At 45.3% G+C, this 24,281-nt stretch overlaps 1 protein-coding gene across 1 annotated transcript in view; it reads right to left on the minus strand.

The window, feature by feature from the left end:
• NDOR1 (NADPH dependent diflavin oxidoreductase 1) overlaps positions 1–24,281 on the minus strand; it is a 47,543-nt gene continuing 23,262 nt past the window's right edge. The window contains exons 9-15 of the mRNA XM_068248649.1: positions 23,660–23,880; positions 22,615–22,722; positions 18,395–18,509; positions 14,208–14,351; positions 13,362–13,480; positions 8,612–8,706; positions 1–2,309 (exon numbers count right to left, since the gene is read on the minus strand). Coding sequence (XP_068104750.1) covers positions 2,165–2,309; positions 8,612–8,706; positions 13,362–13,480; positions 14,208–14,351; positions 18,395–18,509; positions 22,615–22,722; positions 23,660–23,880 — 947 coding nt within the window. The 3' untranslated portion in view covers positions 1–2,164. The remainder of the gene's footprint in view (positions 2,310–8,611; positions 8,707–13,361; positions 13,481–14,207; positions 14,352–18,394; positions 18,510–22,614; positions 22,723–23,659; positions 23,881–24,281) is intronic.

Raw genomic sequence — 24,281 nt, forward strand, 5'->3', positions numbered from 1 at the left:
TGAACATACTAAAATATTGACTTTAATAACATTTCTTTAGTAATAACATTATACACATTTTATTTTTTTGGTCGCAGTGCACATGTTCAGTGTACATAGCAGCTGTACAACTCCGACAAGCAGTCTGTACAAAGAATGGATACTGAAAGGCAGAGCAGTTGTGTGGGCTGGATTCTTTCGGCCATGCACTGTTGTATTCCCCTTGGCTGTGGAGTCGGAGTAATTTTGGGTACCTAGATTTTTGTACCCACACCATAGCCCTGCGGGGGCTGTGCGAGTTGGAGTCGAAGAGTCGGTGTAATTTTGGGTACCTGGGTTTTTGTACCCACACCATAGCCCTGCAGGGGCTGTGCGAGTCAGAGTCGAAGAGTCGGTGTAATTTTGGGTACCTGGATTTTTGTACCCAAACCATAGCCCTGCGGGGGGCTGTGCGAGTCAGAGTCGAAGAGTCGGTGTAATTTTGGGTACCTGGATTTTTGTACCCACACCATAGCCCTGCCGGGGGCTGTGCGAGTCAGAGTCGAAGAGTCGGTGTAATTTGGGGTACCTGGATTTTTGTACCCAAACCATAGCCCTGCGGGGGCTGTGCGAGTTGGAGTCGAAGAGTCGGTGTAATTTTGGGTACCTGGATTTTTGTACCTATACCATAGCCCTGCCGGGGGCTGTGCGAGTCAAGAGTCGAAGAGTCTGAGTAATTTGGGGTACCTGGATTTTTGTACCCAAACCATAGCCCTGCGGGGGCTGTGCGAGTTGGAGTCGAAGAGTCGGTGTAATTTTGGGTACCTGGATTTTTGTACCTATACCATAGCCCTGCCGGGGGCTGTGCGAGTCAAGAGTCGAAGAGTCTGAGTAATTTGGGGTACCTGGATTTTTGTACCCACATCATAGCTCTGCGGGGGCTGTGCGAGTTGGAGTTGAAGAGTAATTTTGGGTACCTGAAGTCAGAGGTTTAATAAATTAGGTTCACAGAAGACCGGTGGTGCGTTATAAAGTCTTATAATTGAAACTATGAGGCATTCACAGTGCAACGTTACCGCTGCATTGTAATGTGTAGCGTCGAGGTAACGCACTGCTGTTACTCCTCTAAATGCACATGTTGCCAGGTGCAGGAAAGCATGCTTTTCATTGCCTTTATGCTTTACTGTACCTACTTTATGTGATGGTAACACAGTGTTAATCTGTGTTATCACTTTTTTGTTACGTTGCGTTGTTATGTTGTGTTACAACTTTACAACGCAACGTCCTACTGTGAACCTAACCTAGCCTGAAGGTTTTTTTTAGGTCTCAATGTTTCCTTTAAGGCTGGTTTCACAGTGGGACGTTACAGACGCACTCTAGTGCAGCCTGTAACGCTCCCCAACGCACAGCAATGTAACACAAGTGGGCTGTTCACACTGCCCACGTTGCGTTACATTGTAACGCAGCAAAGTGCTGCATGCTGGGCGTTCTCCGCGGCTGAGCCGCGTTAGACTGTTTGCACATGCTCAGTCATGTTGGGGAGGAGGGGAGAGCGGCCAGGCACATGGCTAATTAATATTCACTGCACTCAGTGACGTGCAGTGTTTACTTCTTGGAACGGCCGCTCTGTGCGGCGATTGGCCAGCGGGACCACGTGATGCCGCATGCGTCCAAGAGTGCGCATCACGGATGCCAGAGTGAGCTGCACAACGCGGCTCACTCTGACGTCCAAAGCAGGGAGCACCAGGCGTTGTGTTAGGGGCACGTTATGCGACCATAACGTGCCCTAAAACGCAACGTCCTGGTGTGAAACCAGCCTAAAGGACAACTGACTTCAGAGGTATATGGAGGCACACTATGTAACTTTATCACCTATTATATACGTTGTGTCCCACTACTAGATCACTTAAAGATAAGGGTGTCTGTAAAGCCTGGGACCCACTAGCAGCACTTTTCTAAGCACTTGTGATTTGTAAAGCTCTTATGTGATGCTATGTAGTCTTCTTTTAAAAATCACATCCCTCAAGTGGGATCACACGCATAGCATTACATTAGCAAGAGGTTTTCAAATCACAAGCGCTGGGTGGGGCTAGACATTTCCTTCCTTGGTCTGATCCTGCACACTTCCTATCTGGTCTCCCCTGACCTGGATGAGGTATATTATTCCAGTATTGCACCAGTGAGGTCATCGGAAAAAGTTGGCGGGTTATGACCACGTCTCTGCCTGAAATCTGCCGCTCTTCTCCATCATGCTGAAATATTGTTCTGCCTCAGCGGTGGACATCGCCCCCTCGCTCCGGAACACGTCTTTCAGGGCATCGGTCACCTGCACCGGCATCGATTTAGCATTTCTATGGGATAAAGAAATACAATAACGTAAGGGAGAAATCAGGATAGGCTAAATCAGAATATCCCTCTAATCGTATTGGTTATTGTAGTGAATCTTCAAATACTGTTCCTGTGGAAGCCTCTGGATTCTGTATTAAATGTTAAAATACAGTAACTGAAAGCATATTAACCCCCTTGCCATTCCAATCATTGCGGCAAGGGGGCAGCGCAGCACTTTTTTAATTTTTTTTTTTTTTTTAAACCATGTAGCTAGCCTAGCGCTAGCTACATGATAGCCGCTGACAAGCGGCATCCCCCTATCTTCTTCGATCGCCGCCGGCGATCTGCGCAAGCAGGAAATCCTGTTGAACGGGATTTCCTGCAGGGCTTCCCCCATTGGGCGAAGGGGCGGGATGACGGGGCGGGAATCCCAAACCACCCCTCAGCGCTGCCTTACTAATTGGCCAGGCTGCGCAGGGGTCTGGGGGGGGGGGGGGGGGGGGGGTTGCGGCTCGGCGCGGCGGGTAGCGGCGAATCGGCGGGTAGCAGCAGCGATCGCGTACGTACCACACGCAGCTAGCAAAGTGTGGGGAAAAAATTATGAAAATCGGCCCAGTAGGGCTAGAGCAATCCTCCTGCGCGTGTTACCCCGAGCTCAGCTCAGGATAACCGGCAAGGAGGTTAACAGTGGAGGAGTCGTGGAACCCAGTGTTTAAAGGATACCCGAGTGCAAAATTAAATTATAAACGGTTAGGGGATGGAGGGACATCACAACTGTGTAGTGACTGCTCCGTGGGTGCGCAAACAGGGACGTGCACCGGCGGGCATCGCCTGCGCAGTCAGCGGCAACCACCTCGCCAGGATGCAAGTTTGAGGGGGGGGGGGGGGGGGGAACAGGCAGTACCGAAGGGGACGAAAGAGAACAGGGGAAGCGGTGGTCAGGAGAGCCCAACAAACATGCCTGCTTGTACTGCTGGTTAGTTGAGTTGCGGATAACAGAGGGCCAGATTTATCAAAGCATTACTGACAGATTTTTTTTCTTAACCATCTTAGCGGTATGGACGAGCTCAGCTCGTCCATCACCGCCGATGGCTGCCGCTCAGGCCCTGCTGGGCCGATTTTGTTCAAATAAAGAGCAGCACACGCAGCCGGCACTTTGCCAGCCGCGTGTGCTGCCCGATCGCCGCCGCTCTGCGGCGATCCGCCGCGAGCAGCGGCGAAAGAGGGTCCCCCCAGCCGCCTGAGCCCAGCGTAGCCGGAACAAAAAAGTTCCGGCCAGCGCTAAGGGCTGGATCGGAGGCGGCTGACGTCAGGACGTCGGCTGACGTCCATGACGTCACTCCGCTCGTCGCTATGGCGACGATCTAAGCAAAACAAGGAAGGCCGCTCATTGCGGCCTTCCTTGTTTATTCTGGGCGCCGGAGGCGATCGGAAGAACGCCTCCGGAGCGCCCTCTAGTGGGCTTTCATGCAGCCAACTTTCAGTTGGCTGCATGAAATAGTTTTTTTTTTATTTAAAAAAAACCCTCCCGCAGCCGCCCTGGCGATCTTAATAGAACGCCAGGGTGGTTAAAGAGGAATATAACCCAGCATTTCAACTTTGCTCTAAAACATTATTTACAGCATATTATATGCAACCAGCATTTTTTTTTACTAGACCAGCATTGGAAGGGTTACACACAGAGCTTTAAAGTTCCGTGGAGAGAAATGCAGACGCATCCGAAGTTTAGATAGATACATTTAAGTAAACACAATGTAACAAGTGTGGAATGTGACACACACTCTCTGACTGTGCAGGAGCTGGAGGACAGCCAGAGAGTGTGTAACATTCACCACTTGTTACATTGTGTTTACTTAAATGTATCTATCTAAACTTCGGATGCGTCTGCATTTCTCTCCACGAACTTTAAAGCTCCATGTGTAACCCTTCCAATGCTGGTCTAGTAAAAAAAAAAAATGCTGGTTGCATATAATATGCTGTAAATAATGTTTTAGGGCAAAGTTGAAATGCTGGGTTATATTCCGCTTTAACCTGTTCTAACCAGCAGTGAGAACAGTTCTGCATGATAAGAACCTTCTAAATCCTAGTTAATAGTGGCAGTTTAGCATGAATTTCTAAAGCTGCACTACAGTTAAGAAAAGTGCAAATTCATCCCTAAACAGCTGCAGAATAAGAAGTGCTTGATAGCAGTTCTACAGATGCAGTGCAGCAGTGCAGGCTAGGCATGATTTGTGATGTGCTCCTCCCCCCTGCTGAATTCCTCCTCAGAGCCTGCTGCTATCAATACAGCACATGTATTGGTTACCTCAGCAACAGCAATTCCCCCTCACACAATGCACTGTCTGAGAGACTCCTCCTAGCTCCCCCTATTATACAACAGATTTAGAAGGAATCTGCACTATGTAATGATTTCTTAAGATGCCTGAGACAGTTCTGCATGGATTTCTAAAAACCTACCAATGTTTTGTCTCAGACACTCTTGATTAATGTCCCCCCAGAGACTCTACTGTATTTCACGGTTACACTAAGTTGTACCATTTTAAATAAAATGATATCTTTGAGGGTGGCTCTGTATCAGTCACTGGCTATCTACAGCTTTCACTATGTTTTTTTTTTTTTTTTCATATCACTTCACCGCTCTCTCTTCCCTGCCCACTCTTTCTTTACTCATTTCCCCTCTTTTCTTCACCACGGCACTGTCACTCTTTGTTTTACCCCCAGTGCTGTGGTGCAAGCATGGAAGCAATATTTTATTTCATCCTGAGTAGAATAATATACGAGCCCAGGCGCCCTCTGTTGGAATACCAAGGAACACAACAGCATACAGTCAGACTTAGGCAGGGGACACACTTGTCTTTCAGTTTTCTGCACGCTTTTTTCTGCGTACGTTTTCTGCACACCATGGACTTGATTCACTAATGCTGGGCATACACAGTTAGTTTTTGCGCCGGTATCGAACCAGCAGCACGTCACGGCTCGCCCGCGCGGATCGATTCCCGCTTGTCCCCGCGCTGCTAATCAGCCGCTCGTTTCTTCCCATTATTTTCCCCACCGGTATCGAGCGCAGTATCGATCCGGCGGGGTATCGGACAGGTTGGATCGCTGATGGCTCGATTGATAAGAATAATCTGACCGTGTATGCCCAGCATAAGACATATTTTCATTTGACAATAAAATTAAGTGAAAGAAACACTTGGGGCTTGATTCACTAAGACAAATAGCATGCCTTATCAGAGATAACACGCCTTATCATAATTAACATGCCTTATCAGGGTAGTATAGCGAACTTATGCCTGCTAATTGGCAATGACAAAAGCTCCACTCGTCCTGCCCTGAGCACCTGCGAGTTCGTAGCGCTCACTATGCTACTCTGATAAGGCATGCTAACTTTGATAAGGCGTGTTATCTCTGATAAGGCATGCTATTTGTCTTAGTGAATCAAGCCCCAAGTGTGTTTCTTTCACTACATTTTATTGTCAAATGAAAAGTCATCAAGAAAAGTTACAACAGTGTAATAACCAAACATGGTCCATGCCAAAGAGTAAGGCATATATAAAATGTACAAGTTGACCATAAGGTATATCCTTAATCTATAAAGAACACGAGACATGCAAACTGTGAAGTGAACCAACAACAACATCAGTAAACAAAGATCCTCTCCTATGCATTTGTAAGCATCTCTTTTAAATGATACAATAAGTTTCTCCCAAGTCAAAACACTTTTTTTAGTTGTTGAAAAATATTGTTTGAGACCAGAGCTCCCAGTTAAACAGGTAAATTGGTATAGAGTCATATAAGGTATAATATAGGTAATCCATAAGGCGTATCTCCTCAACTCTCTGAAGTATCTGTGCAATAGGAATGAGGGACGTTTTCCAGTTTCTAGCTACTGCCCATAAAATTCTTCTCCATTTCTTGGGAATACTTTCATTATGTTTAAATAGCAATACATGTTGTGGTTCCAGATTAATTAAAACTGAGGAAATTCGAGATAAATCACTTTTAAATTTGTCCCAAATGGAGCTCATAATTGGGCATTCCCAGAACAAATAAAGAAAAGAGCCTTCTAGGTTACGTCCACGAAAGCACATTGGGGAGATTGAAGGAAAAATTCTATGCAATTTTAAAGGGGTTCTATACCACCTTATAGAAAGTTTAATTTTTGTATCTCTGATCATTGGGGTTTTAGTGACCGACATCATGTTGTCGCCTATTTTACGCCAATCTTCTAATGAAAGGTTCACATGAAGCTCCACCTCCCATACTTCTGGGTTTGTTCAAATGTAAGAGTGCTATCATATGCATATATGACTTTGAAATCACTCCAGCCCCAAGTGTGACTCTATGCAGGAAAACGCGTGCGTTTTTACACGGCAGCTAATGTAATTGATACAAAAACTGACAAAATGTGCAGAATCATGATGCAGAATGTCAGGTTTTTTTTCTGCGTGTGAAAACCACGTTAAGTGTGAACTAGCCCATTGATTAACATGAGTTCTCCGTTTTTCTGTGCAGAAAATGCGCACGAAAACAGTCACGTGTGTTCCATGCCTAAGCCCCACACACAGTCTCTCCACGCCAATACATACAAGTATACCAGCACTCCATGTTCCAAGCAAAGCACGCTCTTTTATTGAGCCATTATATCCACAATAGTACCGAAACTTGTTTTGGGGGCCTCGCAGGGTCCCCTTCATCAAGGTGTGTGGTTACAATGTACTTTTTTTAATTTTTTTTTTTTTTTAAATCATGTAGCGAGCCCAGGGCTCGCTACATGATAGCCGCTGGGCGGCGGCATCCCCCCACCCACTCCGATCGCCTTCGGCGATCAGAGTATGCAGGAAATCCACGGGATTTCCTGCAGGGCTTCCCTGGTCGCCATGGCGACGGGGCGGGATGACGTCACCGACGTCATGACGTCACAGGGAATCATGGACGTCGGGACGTCACCAGTTGCTTGACTCTCCTGCTGATTCTGTGTCTCTAATACTTTCAGCCACAGCCCCTGAACAAGCATTACAGATCAGGTGCTCTGACTCAAGTCAGACTGGATTAGCTGCATGCTTGTTTTCAGGTTTGTGACTCAGCCTCTACTGCAGCCAAAGAGATCAGCAGGGCTACCAGGCAACTGGTATTTTTTAAAAGGAAACATCTATATTCCTCTCAGTTTAGGTTCCCTTTAATGGAGAGGGATATGGATATTTCCTTTTAAACAATACCAGTTGCCTGGCAGTCCTGCTGATCTCTGTGGCTGCAGAAGTGGCTGAATCACATACCTGAAACAAGCATTCAGCTAATCCAGTCTGACTTCAGTCAGAGCACCTGATCTGCATGCTTGTTCAGGGGCTGTGGCTAAAAGTATTAGAGACACAGGATCAGCAGGAGAGTCAGGCAACTGGTATTATTTTAAAAGGAAAAATCCATATCCTTCTCAGTTTAGGTTCCCTTTAAATTGACTTACAGAAGCTTTTACGCACATCCCTTGCAGTGCTGTTCTCGATGGGAGACAAAGATATGATCGAGACTACGCATGTGCAGTAGTGTGCTGCTAGACTGTAAACATTGGAGGATCGGACCAGGGATCCCGCGGGTCTTAGTAATGATATATACAATAACTAGTGGCACAAACCATGTAGGGAACACTGTTCATGTTTCCTAAAGTACACCTAAATTAAGAGGGATATGGAGGGTGCCATATTTATTTCCTTTTAAAACAATACCAGTTACCTGGCAGCCCTGCTGATCTCTTTGGCTGCAACAGTGTCTGAATCACACACCTGAAACAAGCATGCGGGTAATCCAGTCAAACTTCAGTCAGAAACACCTGATCTGCTGCATGCTTGTTCAGGGTCTATGGCTAAACGTGTTAGAGGCAGAGGATCAGCAGGTTAGCCAGGCAATGTGCATTGTTGAGTGGAAGTAAATATGGCAGCCTCCATATTCCCTTCGGGGTTGCTTTAAAGGATAACTTTGCTTTAAAAGACAACTAAAGTGAGAAAAACATAGAGGCTGCATTATTTCTGTTCCCTCTAAACCAGGCATGGGCAAACGTGGCCCTCCAGCTGCTAAAGAACTACAAGTCCCACAATGCATTGCAGGAGTCTGACAGCCACCGTCATGACTCATAAAGGCAAATGCATTGTGGTACTTGTAGTTTCGTAACAGCTGGAGGGCCACGTTTGCCCATGCCTGCTCTAAACAGTACCAGTTGCCGGGCAGCCCAGCTGATCTCTTTGGCTGCAGTAACAAACATATAAAACAGCTACAGGCAAACATTGGTGTGGGATCTGGGCTCTACAACTGAATGTGGATAAATATGCATTACCCGGCGAGGAAGAAGAAGGCTCGTCTTGTATTAATCAGGTCCCACAGATAGGCTGCGTTTTCCTTAATCCGATGCTGGACGTAAATCTTGTCCTCCTGTACAACAAGAAACGCGCCAGTCAATAACAGAAATAAGCATTAAGAGAATTAATGGCTGCTTACCCTGTATCATCTGCTGAAGTGTTAAACTGGACCTGAACTCTTGCACAGGACAGAAGGAAAACAGAGAGAAATGCACCCTGTATGTATTTAGAGAGTTTAGCCCGTCTAATTCCCCCTCATCTGTGGCTAATCACTAGTTTCAATTTGATCTCAGCTGTGTCATCTCAGAAAACTCCCCATCCACAGCAAAGGAGATTAATGAGCTGACATAGCTGAGGGATCAAATTACAACTTGTGATTATTCACAGATGAGGGGGGGATTAGACAGGCTAAATTCAGCAGCGAGCGTCATAGTTCTGTACACGGAACTATGATGCGCAGCAGAGGGGAGGAAGATATTAGAAGAGACAGAGATTGTGCATGTAAGGGACGTGCTGACGTCACTGTCCGAGTCACAGCCCGACTTTCCTTAGGAGTCGTCCTTTCAATGCAATGGAGAGCGAGCATACTGGGATGGCTACAGAATACTGGAGGGGCCGGTGAGTCTATACTAATCCCTAAATAGACGTGGGTATGCTTAAAAGCATATCCAGTGCCACTTTAAAAGCATCCCTTTAATTCAGGATAGATAGTACAAAAACTGGAGCACCCGGCGCTCAAGGTTATAATCACAATGTGATAAATCGCAGTGGAATAAATCCTGAAAGGATAACTCTTCTCAAACAACCATGGACACCAGCCACAAGGTTCTATCCCGTATGGGAATAAATGCCGGTTCCTTCGTGTCTAGTCCGTACTCAGGAAACAGCCGACAGTAGCCTGAGCAGTCAGTGGAACGCAGCGGGTGACGTCACATCCGACGGATGGAGAGGAAGACGCTCTCATCATCTCTGCGCGAGTTTTGATCCGCGCTGCATCCGAGGGATTTCCCCAGGCCCCGCGATTGATCGGAGTGAGGCTAGGAGGGTCTCCCACACCTGGGGTACAGTGCCAGCATACTTCAGAGAGGTACTGTTTAACTAGACACGAAGGAACCGGCATTTATTCCCATACGGGATAGAACCTTGTGGCTGGTGTCCGTACTCAGGAAACAGCCGACAGTAGCCTGAGCAGTCAGTGGAACGCAGCGGGTGACGTCACATCCGACGGACGGAGAGGAAGACGCTCTCATCATCTCTGCGCGAGTTTTGATCCGCGCTGCATCCGAGGGATTTCCCCAGGCCCCGCGATTGATCGGAGTGAGGCTAGGAGGGTCTCCCACACCTGGGGTACAGTGCCAGCATACTTCAGAGAGGTACTGTTTAACTAGACACGAAGGAACCGGCATTTATTCCCATACGGGATAGAACCTTGTGGCTGGTGTCCATGGTTGTTTGAGAAGAGTTATCCTTTCAGGATTTATTCCACTGCGATTTATCACATTGTGATTATAACCTTGAGCGCCGGGTGCTCCAGTTTTTGTACTATCTATCCACTTAGGGGCTTGAGGACTGGCCCTGAGTACACCTGTGCTGCTTGTCTGCCAGTGCGCTGCTACCCTCTTTTTGTGTCCACTTTAATTCAGGATAGTCACCTTTAGGGCTCAGCCACACTATAAGGCCCCATTTACACTTAGAAGCGCAAAACGCCAGGACATTTTTTTTTTTCAAAAGTTATTTTTCCGTGATTTCACGCGGAAAAATTAGTGAACAGTGCAGCGATGTCTCCGCGATTGAGTTTAGCGCTTCTATAGCACTGAAATGCGATCGCCGGGAAATGGCCTGAAAATGGTGCAGGCTACTCGTTTGTGTTTTGCGATTTGCAGCGATTAGCGCAAATCGCCCAAGTCGGAACGGGGCCATAGGGTTTTATTACACTAGCGCTTTCAAAAGTGCTAGTGTTTGAGCGTTTTGCCGAAATGTGAATGCCTAAGTAAGCGCTTTTCTGAGTGCTTTGTGATTGATTAGCACTTTCTTAGCGCTATTTAAATATTGCTCCCTTTCACTTTCATTAAAGAGACTCTGAAGCCTAATAAAAAAAAGCTGTTTTTTACTTTAAAAACCTAAAACGCCGCATCCTCACGGCTGAAAATCACCCCAAACTCCCTGGGAAAAAAATCCACGACTTTCCTGGTTTTGCTGCCCGCAGTGCCCGGGGAGGCAGAGCTTTGAGCTGCAGCTCTGCCTCCATGCGCGTCAATCCGCACGTATTTCCGCCTCTCCTCGCCCCTCTCAGTGAAGGATAACTGAGAGGGGTGGGTGGAGGCAGCGATCAGCGTTGACAGATGGGAGTAGAGGCGGAGCTCCAGCCCAAAGCTCTGCCTCTACCAGGAAGGAGCCCCGCAATGTGCCCCAGGGAGTTTGAGGTGATTTATGGAGTTTTTAGCTGCAGGGATGCGACGTTTCAGGTAGGGCAACTATTTTAAACAGGTTTTTAAAGTAAAAACCTGTTTTTTCCTAGGCTTCAGAGTCTCTTTAAAATTGCGTAAAAATTTGCCGCAATTGCGTACCCGTAAAATCACAGCGGTTTTTACTGCGATTTTAATGAAAATAAATGGGAAAAGTGCTTATAGTGTGGCTGAGCCCTTACGGTAATTTTCCCAATTTCACAATCAGAAATGCACGCACACATATCTACAGTGGGTTGCAAAAGTATTCGGCCCCCTTGAAGTTTTCCACATTTTGTCACATTACTGCCACAAACATGCATCCATTTTATTGGAATTTCACGTGAAAGACCAATACAAAGTGGTGTACACGTGAGAAGTGGATCGAAAATCATACATCATTCCAAACATTTTTTACAAATAAATAACTGCAAAGTGGGGTGTGCGTAATTATTCTGCCCCCTGAGTCAATACTTTTTAGAACCACCTTTTGCTGCAATTACAGCTGCCAGTCTTTTAGGGTATGTCTCTATCAGCTTTGCACATCTAGAGACTGAAATTCTTGCCCATTCTCCTTTGCAAAAACAGCTCCACCTCAGTCAGATTAGATGGACAGCGTTTGTGAACAGCAGTTTTCAGATCTTGCCACAGATTCTCGATTGGATTTAGATCTGGACTTTGACTGGGCCATTCTAACACATACAGTAGATATGTTTTGTTTTAAACCATTCCATTGTTGCCCTGGCTTTATGTTTAGGGTCGTTGTCCTGCTGGAAGGTGAACCTCCGCCCCAGTCTCAAGTCTTTTACAGTCTCCAAGAGGTTTTCTTCCAAGTTTGCCCTCTTTTTGGCTCCATCCATCTTCCCATCAACTCTGACCAGCTTCCCTGTCCCTGCTGAAGAGATGCACCCCCCGAGCATGATGCTGCCACCACCACCATATTTGACAGTGGGGATGGTGTGTTCAGAGTGATGTGCAGTGTTAGTTTTCCGCCACACATAGCGTTTTGCATTTTGGCCAAAAAGTTCCATTTTGGTCTCATCTGATTAGAGCACCTTCTTCCACATGGTTGCTGTGTCCCCCACATGGCTTGTGGCAAACTGCAAACGGGACTTCTTATGCTTTCTGTTAACAATGCCTTTCTTCTTGCCACTCTTCCATAAAGGCCAACTTTGTACAGTGCATGACTAATAGTTGTCCTATGGACAAAGTCTCCCACCTGAGCTGTAGATCTCTGCAGCTCGTCCAGAGTCACCATGGGCCTCTTGACTGCATTTCTGATCAGCGCTCTCCTTGTTCGGCCTGTGAGTTTAGGTAGATGGCCTTGTCTTGGTAGGTTTACAGTTGTGCCATACTCCTTCCATTTCTGAATGATCGCTTGAACAGCGCTCCGTGGGATGTTCAAGGCTTTGGAAATCTTTTTGTAGCCTAAGCCTGCTTTAAATTTCTCAATAACTTGATCCCTGACCTGTCTTGTGTGTTCTTTGGACTTCACGGTGTTGTTGCTCCCAATATTCTCTTAGACAACCTCTGAGGCCCTCACAGAGCAGCTGTATTTGTACTGAAATTAGATTACACACAGGTGCACTCTATTTAGTCATTAGCACTCATCAGGCAACGTCTATAGGCAACTGACTGCACTCAGATCAAAGGTTGCCGAATAATTATGCACACACCACTTTGCAGTTATTTGTTTGTAAAAAATGTTTGGAATCATGTATGATTTTCGTTCCACTTCTCACATGTACACCACTTTGTGTTGGTCTTTCATGTGGAATTCCAATAAAATTGATCCAGGTTTGTGGCAGTAATATGACAAAATGTGAAAAACTTTAAGGGGGCTGAATACTTTTGCAACCCACTGTATCTATCTATCTAGTCCCTTTGAGTCTGCCAGGAGAAAAGCACGACATACATGTTATTTGTGTGTGTGTGTGTGTGTGTGTATATATATATATATATATATATATATATATACACACACACACACACTGCAGTCCATGGGCTTGATTCACAAAGCCGTGCAAACTGTTTAGCACGGGTGTGCTAATCAGTTAGCACGTGAAGTGGTGTTCGCGGACTTTTGCGCGCGCAAAGTGCTGCGATCGTGGACTTTTGCGCGCGCAAAAGTCTGCGATCGCGCGAATCGCGGCACTTTGCGTGCGCAAAAGTCCGCGAACAGCACTTCACGTGCTAACTGATTAGCACACCTGTGCTAAACAGTTTGCATGGCTTTGTGAATCAAGCCCAATGACACAGATACACAGTGTGGAGTTATACTGACCTGGTCACGGCTGAATGCTGTAAATAGAGTCAGAAGCCCTCTCTTCTCCAGCTCCTCCCACTCCTCCCTGAAATAGAAGTCTCTGTTCTTTCCTCTGCAGCCAAATACCAAGCAGCTGCCTGTATAACATAAAGACACGCACTTACTTTTCTCTCCCAGCAGATTGAGCTGTGGTACAGATCATCAACCAAGACAAGAGGATCACAGATTCCTACTTTTAAGAAATTTCTTGCTCTACATATCAAACTCTGGCCCGCAACTGGTGGCTCCACTTTGCATTATGTTTGGGCTGCAAGCACATAAGCGCTTAGCCTATATGGCTAAGCATTGAAACTATGAGGAGGGAAGGATGGATGGCGCAAAAGGTGAAGCACGAGCCAATAGGAAGTTGCCGTGAGAGGGACAGACCTCAAATGGGCGTAGCTCTGCACGGCCGACTGCAGGCTGTCATGGATGCTGATGTGACTGCATGGCCAGAGAACTGTATACGGGTGGAAGAGAAACTACTAGACACCAGTAAATTGTATAGGGGAAGGAGAGAGGTCCAATAGACATCAGGGAACTGTATAGGGGAGGGGACCACCAGATACCAGGGAACTGTATAGGGGAGGTGACCACCAGGTAACTGTATAGGGAGGGGACCACCAGACACCAGGGAACTCTATAGGGGAGGTGACCACCAGACACCAGGGAACTGTATAGGGGAACGAGGAGGCGGCAGCAGAATAATCGGCAACTAGAAGCTCTGATTGGCTAGATTAATCCCCCTCCATGGGTCAATGTGCAGGTAAGGTAATGTTATTGCTCATCCCTTATCATCAGAGAGTAGAATCTCTCACAACACACCTGTCTTATTGAGCGCTGCCCTCTCCTGTATGGCGGCGTGGAATGGGGCTACACCAGTTCCTGGCCCAACCATTATCATCGGGGTGTCCGCCTCAGAGGGGAACTTCAGACTTCCTTTTTTGACCCACATGGGGATCCGTACACCTGCGCAGGAAAAACAGAGCTGAGCATAAGTGAACAGAAAGATGACCGTTCTGTGATTCAGAGTAAAACATATGAATGCAACTATACTGCATGTACTACATTTATCTACTACAGATGAGTTTGACCCTGATTAAACGTTTTGCTGTATAGGCTACCCTATAGCTACCCTATATCCCTGCACGTAAGCCGCCCCACTTATAAGTCCCCCCCCCCCCCTTACCGGCACACACTATTGGCCTAAAAAGTAGGGTGAAAGCTTCCGCCATTTAGCCAACCCCCCAGTGTGGCACCGGAGCATCCAACGCAGAGCGTGCCTTGGAGTGTGCCATGGAAGCATTTCTATCTCTCCTCACTGCAGTTCCGATCCCCACAGCAGCCTCTGAAATGGCCAATAGCGGTCCAAGCTCACTGTCATGTGACCACAGTGAGCCTGAAACTCTTGTGGCCAGTTCAGAAGTTCCCGGGGAGAAGAGTAGAAGAAAGGTGTAGTGAGGACAGGTTGATATGCGTTCTACAGCACACTCTAACATGTGCTCTGTATGGGGGGCCCGGCTCTTGGTATATCACCCGCCGACATGCTGACCCCTACTAATTTACACCCAAAATTTGGATGTAAAAAAAAAAAAATCAAGTAATAATAATAATGTATAATGAATTACCTGACAGCCCAATTATTAATAATACTATCAGGTACTCAGTCATTCATTAGGCTGGATCAATGCTATGATGGGTGTGTTCTGTGAAAGGGAACAGCACATATGCTGTTATCATTGTATGTAGGGAATGATAAATTCTTCACCACAATATATGAAATGCTCAGAGGTAGGTATCTGCCAAACATCAAAACAAGAAAAGGCTTACCAGCTCCCAACAACCCAACGGGCAGCACGGTGGCGTAGTGGTTAGCGCTCTTGCCTTGCAGCGCTGGGTCCCCGGTTCAAATCCCAGCCAGGGCACTATCTGCAAGAAGTTTGTATGTTCTCCCCGTGTCTGTGTGGGTTTTCTCCGGGCACTCCGGTTTCCTCCCACACCCCAAAAACATACTGATAAGTTAATTGGCTCCCCCCTAAAATTTGCCCTAGACTACAATACATACATGATATATACATAGACATATGGCAATGGTAGGGACTAGATTGTGAGCTCCTTTGAGGGACAGTTAGTGACAAGACAATATATATACTGTACAGCGCTGCGTAAGATGTTGGCGCTATATAAATACTAAATAATAATTATAAGGTTGTAAAATGGCTCAGGTCACAGATAACGTCCAGGGAACATCAGACGTCGTGAAGATCCAGTGGACATCCGTATGGAGGTAAAGTTTCAGGAATTTATATAGGTAATCAAAAACGACAATATCTAAGTGTAACCCGTAAGCATAATAGACAATGGTGCCGCCTGTTACCTTCCCAGGGGAGGTAACAGGAGGCACCATTGTCTATTGATCTACGATGGACCATTACATGTGCGCTAATCTTCCGGGGTTCCCAGTTTATGGGCCCCGTATGTGAGTTATTGTTTTTATATCTACTGCCTTTTAAAGAATTGTTATCTAAATAAACGGGTTACGCTTAGATATTGCCGTTTTTGTTTTCCTATATAAATTCCTGAAACTTTACCTCCATACGGATGTCCACTGGATCTTCACGACGTCTGATGTTCCCTGGACGTTATCTGTGACCTGAGCCATTTTACAACCTTATAATGTGGGTTGTTAGGAGCTGGTAAGCCTTTTCTTGTTTTGATGTTTGGCGGATACCTACCTCTGAGCATTTGATGTATTGTGGTGAAGAATTTATCATTCCCTACATACAATGACTTTCTAAACCTGCGCTGACTTTTGATGTATGCATAACTTCTGAACTTTTGGACATTGTTCTTCTCAGCGGCGGTTCCATTGTTCCTTGGCGCCGATATATTTGCTATTATATATTACATATGCTGTTATCGTCCACTGCATTAAACTCTGTTCAGATCTGTCTGTTTAATCAGAGATGCCATAACAGCATTGCTATTAGAACACGTCTGACTTTGCGTTCCGTCTTTACAACGGGCACAATGAAATGGACAAATCAGTACGACTGAACGGATCCTATATTTAACATAGGATTCGTTGTTTTTAGAATTATTAGAAGCTCATTGACCATCACCATCTATCTCTGAAATCAGCCGTAGTACCAGGGCTGTGGAGTCGGTACAAAAATCATCCAACTCCGACAGTTTATGAAACCACCAACTCTGAATACCAGGTACCCAAAATGGCTCAGACTCCTCAGTCTTATACTTACCAGGGCTCTGGATTTGGTACAAAAATCTTCCGACTCCTCAGTTTATGAATCCATCAACTCCGACTCCGGGTACCCAAAACTGCTCCGACTCCTCAACTCCGACTCCACAGCCCTGTGTAGTACTGCACACATACCAATGTGTCCAGTGATCAGGGTGACTGGTCCTCTTCACCAGAAATCACTGCAGGGAAGCATAAATGTATACAAACTCCAGGCCACCCTGAATTCTGCAGCACTCTTCATGCAATTCTATTCTCTGCAGTGATGGATGAAAAATTAAACTACAGTAAAATAAGACCAGCTGGGAAAGGAAGTGACAATTATTATTATCATTATTTAGTATTTATGTAGCACCGACATCTTCCGCAGTGCTGTACAAAGTATACTGTCTTGTCGCTTAATTGTCCCTTAGAGGGGCTCACAATCTAATCCCTACCATAGTCATATGTCTGTGTATGTATTGTGAGGTGCATGTATCATAGTCTAGGGCCAATTTAGGGCTAAGCCAATTAAGTTATCTGTAGGTTTTTGGGATGTGGGAGGAAACCAGAGTGCTCGGAGGAAACCCATGCAGATATAGGGGAACATACAAACTCTGTGCAGATATTGCCCTGCCTGGGACTCGAACCAGGGACTATAACAGAGGACTTCTGCTTTCAGCTTCTATATTTTCTGCAAGTAGAGAGAGGTCAAAGCATTGCAAGAATTTACAGCACAACAAGTTCTGCCAACTGAGGTCAAAAGCAGCGCATCTCAAACAACATAACTCTATGGAAGCTGCTAAAGGCTTAAAGGACACCTGAAGTGAGAGGAATATGGAGGCTGCTACATTTCCTTCCTTTTAAGCAATAGTTGCTTTGCAGTCCTGCTAAACTCTTTGGCTGCAGCAGTGTCTGAAGCACACACCTGAAACAAGAATGCAGCTAATCCAGCTAATCAGTCAGAAACATCTGATCTGCATGCTTGTTCAGGGCAATGGCAACAAGCAAGATAGGCAGAGGATCAGCAGGACAACCAGGCAATCTGCATTGTTTAAAACAAAATACATACAGCAGCATCCATATTCCTCTTGCTTTAGGTGTGCGATTAACTCTCACTTACAGAACTTTGTCACATCCGGTTCCTTTATAGATCACTGCAGCCTTTTCCAAATGCCTCCCTATTCCAGCCTGCAATGCAACGAGGGTCCCCACCTCTCATATCCCATTGTCTAGTAGTTTGCCTAATTATACAGATAATAGACACTTTTGGACTATAAGACTCACTTTTTCTCCACCAAAAGTGGGGAAAAAAGTCACTGTGTCTTATATTCCAAATGCAGGGAGTTCCTGACTTGTGAACGCCTGCCAATATTAACCTCCAACCCGCTGCAATGTCGGGGACTCCCTGTACTGTGCCCATGCAGAGGAGGACACAGGGGGACAAATGGAGGACACACAGGGGCATAGAAAAGGACACAAGGAGGACAGAGGAGTACACAGGGGGACACAAGGGAGACACAGAGGGGCATAGAGGAGGACACATGGGGACACAGGAGGACACAAGGGGGACAGAGAAGGACACAGAGACACAAGAGGTACAAAGGGGGCATAATCCACAAGATGCCCCGTCACCATGGATGCACCAGATTTAATATATATATATATATATATATATATATATATATATCTCCCCTGGTTTTTGCCCTTGAAACCTAGGTGTTTCGAGGACAAAAAATGCGGGCAATAATAATAGTAATTGAGATGAACTCACCGTGGTCGGGAGAGACAGAGGCGAGCCACGTGGAGCACAGGCCACGCCGGGGTTCCTGCAGTCTGGTTTTGTACTTCACTACCGCCATCAGGATCTGCAGCCTGTCTGGATGAGCCTTCATGACACGGAGGAATACGGCATTAAATTGGCAGAACGGTATCAGAGCTGGTTCACCACACAAGTCATGGAAGTGTTAAAGTGAACCTGAAGTCAAAATAAACTTATGAGATAGTTAATTGTGTGAGTAGCAGCAATGGCACATAAAATACCGGGAACATAGAAAGGAGTCTCATTTTTATTTTCAGGCTTTTTTTTTTTTACTTTATACATAATTTAAATGTAAAGTAGCCTCAATCTATTCTTGAACTATATTACAGCAGTCTATAAAATATTCTGTAGTGCAGCATGCCCAACATTGATTATTATTGTCAGCAAATCTGTATTACTTCTGAACCTATATACAGGTAGTCCTCCGACTCACAAACGCCCAACTTACGAACGACCCGCCGATACGAACAGCATGGATTCTGTGTTTCCATGAGTACAAGTCCAAATTTTTTTTTTCAAATTGGACTTGAGAAAATCGATTTAAAAAAATTCAAAGAAAAAATGGCTTTTAAAATTGTATAAGCAGGTACAGAGGGCAGAGGTGACACAGAGGGGGACACTGGAGGCACAGGGGACAGAGATGGCACAATATTCCAACTTAAGAACCAATTCAGGTTAAGAACGAACCTACAGTCCCTATCTCATTCGTTAACCTGGGACTACTTGTACCAATATGTGCAATGTGACTGATATTATTGTTATTGATTTATAAAGAGCCAACATATACCATGGCGCTGTTCAAAATAATGCATAACCTTTCCTGTGTATGTCCTTCAGCGATGCCAATATACACTCTACTTATAAGCTGCTATTGTTCTCTAGTAATAAAGCTTAGTTTCTTTGTTTAAAGTGTACCAGAGACGAGAGATACTTTCCTTTTTATACAAACCTGGGGCTTCCTGCAGCCCCATGCGCACAGATCGCTCTCACGCCGCCGTCCTCCGCTGCCTGCAGCTCCGGTACCGGGTCCCGTTCCTTCCTCCAGTTGTGGCCAGTATGCACAATGTGCTCTTTATGTATCTCTCCAGCGGCTGCACCCAGTATAGGTATAGTGGTGCCCCAGTGTTGGTCAATTATTGCCTCCAGTATAGGTATTAGAGGTGTCCAGTATAGGTAAATTATTGCCCCCCAGTATAGGTATTAGTGGTGTCCAGTATAGGTGAATTATTGCCCCTAGTATAGGTGTGGTGGTGCACCAGTATAGGTAAATTATTGACCCCAGTATAGGTATTAGTGGTGTCCAGTATAGGTAAATTATTGACCCCAGTATAGGTATAGTGGTGCTCCAGTATAGGTAAATTATTGACCCCAGTGTAGGTATAGTGGTGCTCCAGTATAGGTAAATTATTGACCCCACTGTCGGTATAGTGGTGCTCCAGTATAGGTAAATTATTGACCCCAGTATAGGTATAGTGGTGCTCCAGTATAGGTAAATTATTGACCCCACTGTCGGTATAGTGGTGCTCCAGTATAGGTATATTATTGACCCCAGTATAGGTATAGTGGTGCTCCAGTATAGGTAAATTATTGACCCCAGTGTAGGTATAGTGGTGCTCCAGTATAGGTAAATTATTGACCCCACTGTCGGTATAGTGGTGCTCCAGTATAGGTAAATTATTGACCCCAGTATAGGTATAGTGGTGCTCCAGTATAGGTAAATTATTGACCCCAGTATAGGTATAGTGGTGCTCCAGTATAGGTAAATTATTGACCCCCACAGTGGGTATAGTGGTGCTCCAGTATAGGTAAATTATTGACCCCAGTATAGGTATAGTGGTGCTACAGTATAGGTAAATTATTGACCCCAGTATAGGTAAAGTGGTGCTCCAGTATAGGTAAATTATTGACCCCAGTATAGGTATAGTGTTGCTCCAGTATAGGTAAATTATTGACCCCAGTGTAGGTATAGTGGTGCTCCAGTATAGGTAAATTATTGACCCCAGTATAGGTATTAGAGGTGTCCAGTATAGGTAAATTATTGCCCCCCAGTATAGGTATTAGTGGTGTCCAGTATAGGTGAATTATTGCCCCTAGTATAGGTGTGGTGGTGCACCAGTATAGGTAAATTATTGACCCCAGTGTAGGTATTAGTGGTGTCCAGTATAGGTAAATTATTGGCCCCAGTATAGGTATAGTGGTGCTCCAATATAGGTAAATTATTGACCCCAGTGTAGGTATAGTGGTGCTCCAGTATAGGTAAATTATTGACCCCACTGTCGGTATAGTGGTGCTCCAGTATAGGTAAATTATTGACCCCAGTATAGGTAAAGTGGTGCTCCAGTATAGGAAAATTATTGACCCCAGTATAGGTATAGTGTTGCTCCAGTATAGGTAAATTATTGACCCCAGTGTAGGTATAGTGGTGCTCCAGTATAGGTAAATTATTGACCCCAGTATAGGTATTAGAGGTGTCCAGTATAGGTAAATTATTGCCCCCCAGTATAGGTATTAGTGGTGTCCAGTATAGGTGAATTATTGCCCCTAGTATAGGTGTGGTGGTGCACCAGTATAGGTAAATTATTGACCCCAGTGTAGGTATTAGTGGTGTCCAGTATAGGTAAATTATTGGCCCCAGTATAGGTATAGTGGTGCTCCAGTATAGGTAAATTATTGACCCCAGTGTAGGTATAGTGGTGCTCCAGTATAGGTAAATTATTGACCCCACTGTCGGTATAGTGGTGCTCCAGTATAGGTAAATTATTGACCCCAGTATAGGTATAGTGGTGCTCCAGTATAGGTAAATTATTGACCCCACTGTCGGTATAGTGGTGCTCCAGTATAGGTAAATTATTGACCCCCACTGTGGGTATAGTGGTGCTCCAGTATAGGTAAATTATTGACCCCAGTATAGGTATAGTGGTGCTACAGTATAGGAAAATTATTGACCCCAGTATAGGTATAGTGGTGCTCCAGTATAGGTAAATTATTGACCCCCACTGTGGGTATAGTGGTGCTCCAGTATAGGTAAATTATTGACCCCACTGTCGGTATAGTGGTGCTCCAGTATAGGTAAATTATTGACCCCAGTATAGGTATAGTGGTGCTCCAGTATAGGTAAATTATTGACCCCAGTGTAGGTATAGTGGTGCTCCAGTATAGTTAAATTATTGACCCCACTGTCGGTATAGTGGTGCTCCAGTATAGGTAAATTATTGACCCCAGTATAGGTATAGTGGTGCTCCAGTATAGGTAAATTATTGACCCCAGTATAGGTATAGTGGTGCTCCAGTATAGGTAAATTATTGACCCTCACTGTGGGTATAGTGGTGCTCCAGTATAGGTATATTATTGACCCCAGTATAGGTATAGTGGTGCTACAGTATAGGTAAATTATTGACCCCAGTATAGGTATAGTGGTGCTCCAGTATAGGTAAATTATTGACCCCAGTATAGGTATAGTGGTGCTCCAGTATAGGTAAATTATTGACCCCAGTATAGGTATAGTGGTGCTCCAGTATAGGTAAATTATTGACCCCAGTATAGGTATAGTGGTGCTCCAGTATAGGTAAATTATTGACCCCAGTGTAGGTATAGTGGTGCTCCAGTATAGGTAAATTATTGACCCCAGTATAGGTATAGTGGTGCTACAGTATAGGTAAATTATTGACCCCAGTATAGGTATAGTGGTGCTCCAGTATAGGTAAATTATTGACCCCAGTGTAGGTATAGTGGTGCTCCAGTATAGGTAAATTATTGACCCCAGTATAGTTATAGTGGTGCCCCAGTATGGGTAAATTATTGACCCCAGTATAGGTATAGTGGTGCTCCAGTATAGGTAAATTATTGAACCCAGTATAGGTATAGTGGTGCCTCAGTATTGGTCAATTATTGCCCCCAGTATGGGTATAGTGGTGCTCCAGTATAGGTAAAAGATTGCCCCAGTATGGGTATAGTGGTGTCCAGTATAGCTAATGTATTGCCTCCAGTATAGGTACAGTGGTGCCCCAGTACAGGTAATGTATTGCCCCCAACTTCAGCTATAAAATGAGTGAATGGTCAAAAGATACCAGCCTTAGCAAAGAGAGAAGTTTACTTTGATAACTCCACAACTCATCCCGCATAGGATGTGAATTGAAGAGCAAGGAATTTCCCAGCATTCCCTGGGCTCTCACCTGCAGTGAGGAGGCGATGGAGAAGGCTCGGGGGCGAATGCGAGGGATGAGTTCCAGGAGGTAATCAGACGGAATATTGCTGGTGGTGTGCGGGAAATCAACCAGGACCTAGAAAAATAGAGATAGTAGGTCAGTAAAGTGGGATTACACTCCCTAAACTAAAACTGAAATACCTACAGCAGCAGGGACAGCAATACTACCCCAGGAAAAAAAACCCACATACATAAGTAGATACTTGGTCTACTTACTTATGTATTGAACTGTCCACGTTTTGATTTCAGTGAATTTTATAAAGTAAATAAAGAGAAAACAGTTTCCAGGCATTTTCCATCTTTACTGCCTCTGACTGACAATCCTGACAAGCCATTCTTGATGTCATTTCCTCAATTACTTTTTGTCTCCTAGAAACTGCATTCATATCTAGCTTGCTTTGTAAACACACGTGATCACAGCATAGATCGTATTTCAGCAACTTCTGCAGAGGTGTCTCAGCCTGTCACACTGAACTGCCCTCAGCCAATCAGTGAGGAGCATTAAGGTGGGAGGGCAGATGACAAGCTTCCCTCTCCAGGCAATGTACCAGTATAGAGCCAGGCTGACTGTGATAAGATTCATTACAGCAGAAATATTTATGATTACTTATACTGGAATGCTAGCAATGCAGGGTCGAGTTGTGCACTAAACAATAAACACAGAGCAATGGGTAAATGGAATTTTATTTGATGGCTGACAATCCCGCTTTAAGGTGCCCATACACTTATCGCTTTTCCTGTTCGATTCCCTGCAGATTCCTTTGATCTGCAGGGAATGGATTCCCCAAAATATCCGATCGATGGACTTATCACTGCTACAAGCGCTCTGTGTGGTCTCTTCACTCTGCTCCCCCTCCTCCTCTGCTGAATAGAAATGTTGCTGTGGCAACTGATAAGTCACTTCAGCAGAGGAGGAGGGGGAGCAGAGTGCAGAGACCAGGCAGAGAGCTTCACCTGTGGCCGGCAGTGGTTAGATTTGCTGATTAGCAGAGCATTTAGAACAAAGCTCGTACTTCCAGGGTGGTGCGCCTGGGCCGGTTGCAGTAAGAATACAATTCATCCTGACCAGCGGCGGAGCTGAACTCTTGCAACTTTTCTCTCTCTTGTTCATCTCGCGAGAAGTAAGACAGAAGCTGGAAGAAGGAGCGCCGCGGCACGCTGCGGATATCCAGATACTTCTCCACCAGGTGGCGCACTGTGCACGGCTGAGGCAGCTGCGGAGGAAGAGGAGTGTCTGCAAGAGATGAATAGAAAAAGGATGCTTCTTGCGAAGTGAAATGCTTATTCAAGTTGGTTTACATACTGTATGCATTATTTTAATGTTAAAACTTACTATAGTAAATTAACTATAAAAATGTTAAGTACCATCTGAGTTCAAAATAAGAACTCCTCCCCGTTGGAGTATGTGCACAATTAGCTGGGAATTAGGATCTAGAAGACATTTCTTCGCTCTTGCTGAGCAACTTCTCTGGTTCCAATGAGTAAAGGAGACTCAGGTACCCTACTTAAAGGATACCCGAAGTGACATGTGACATGCTGAGATAGACATGTGTATGTACAGTGCCTAGCACACAAATAACTATGCTGTGTTCCTTTTTTTCTTTCTCTTCCTGAAACAGTTAAATATCAGGTATG

Source organism: Hyperolius riggenbachi, chromosome 8 (genome assembly GCF_040937935.1).
Source record: "Hyperolius riggenbachi isolate aHypRig1 chromosome 8, aHypRig1.pri, whole genome shotgun sequence".
In the NCBI taxonomy this organism is placed as follows: domain Eukaryota; kingdom Metazoa; phylum Chordata; class Amphibia; order Anura; family Hyperoliidae; genus Hyperolius; species Hyperolius riggenbachi.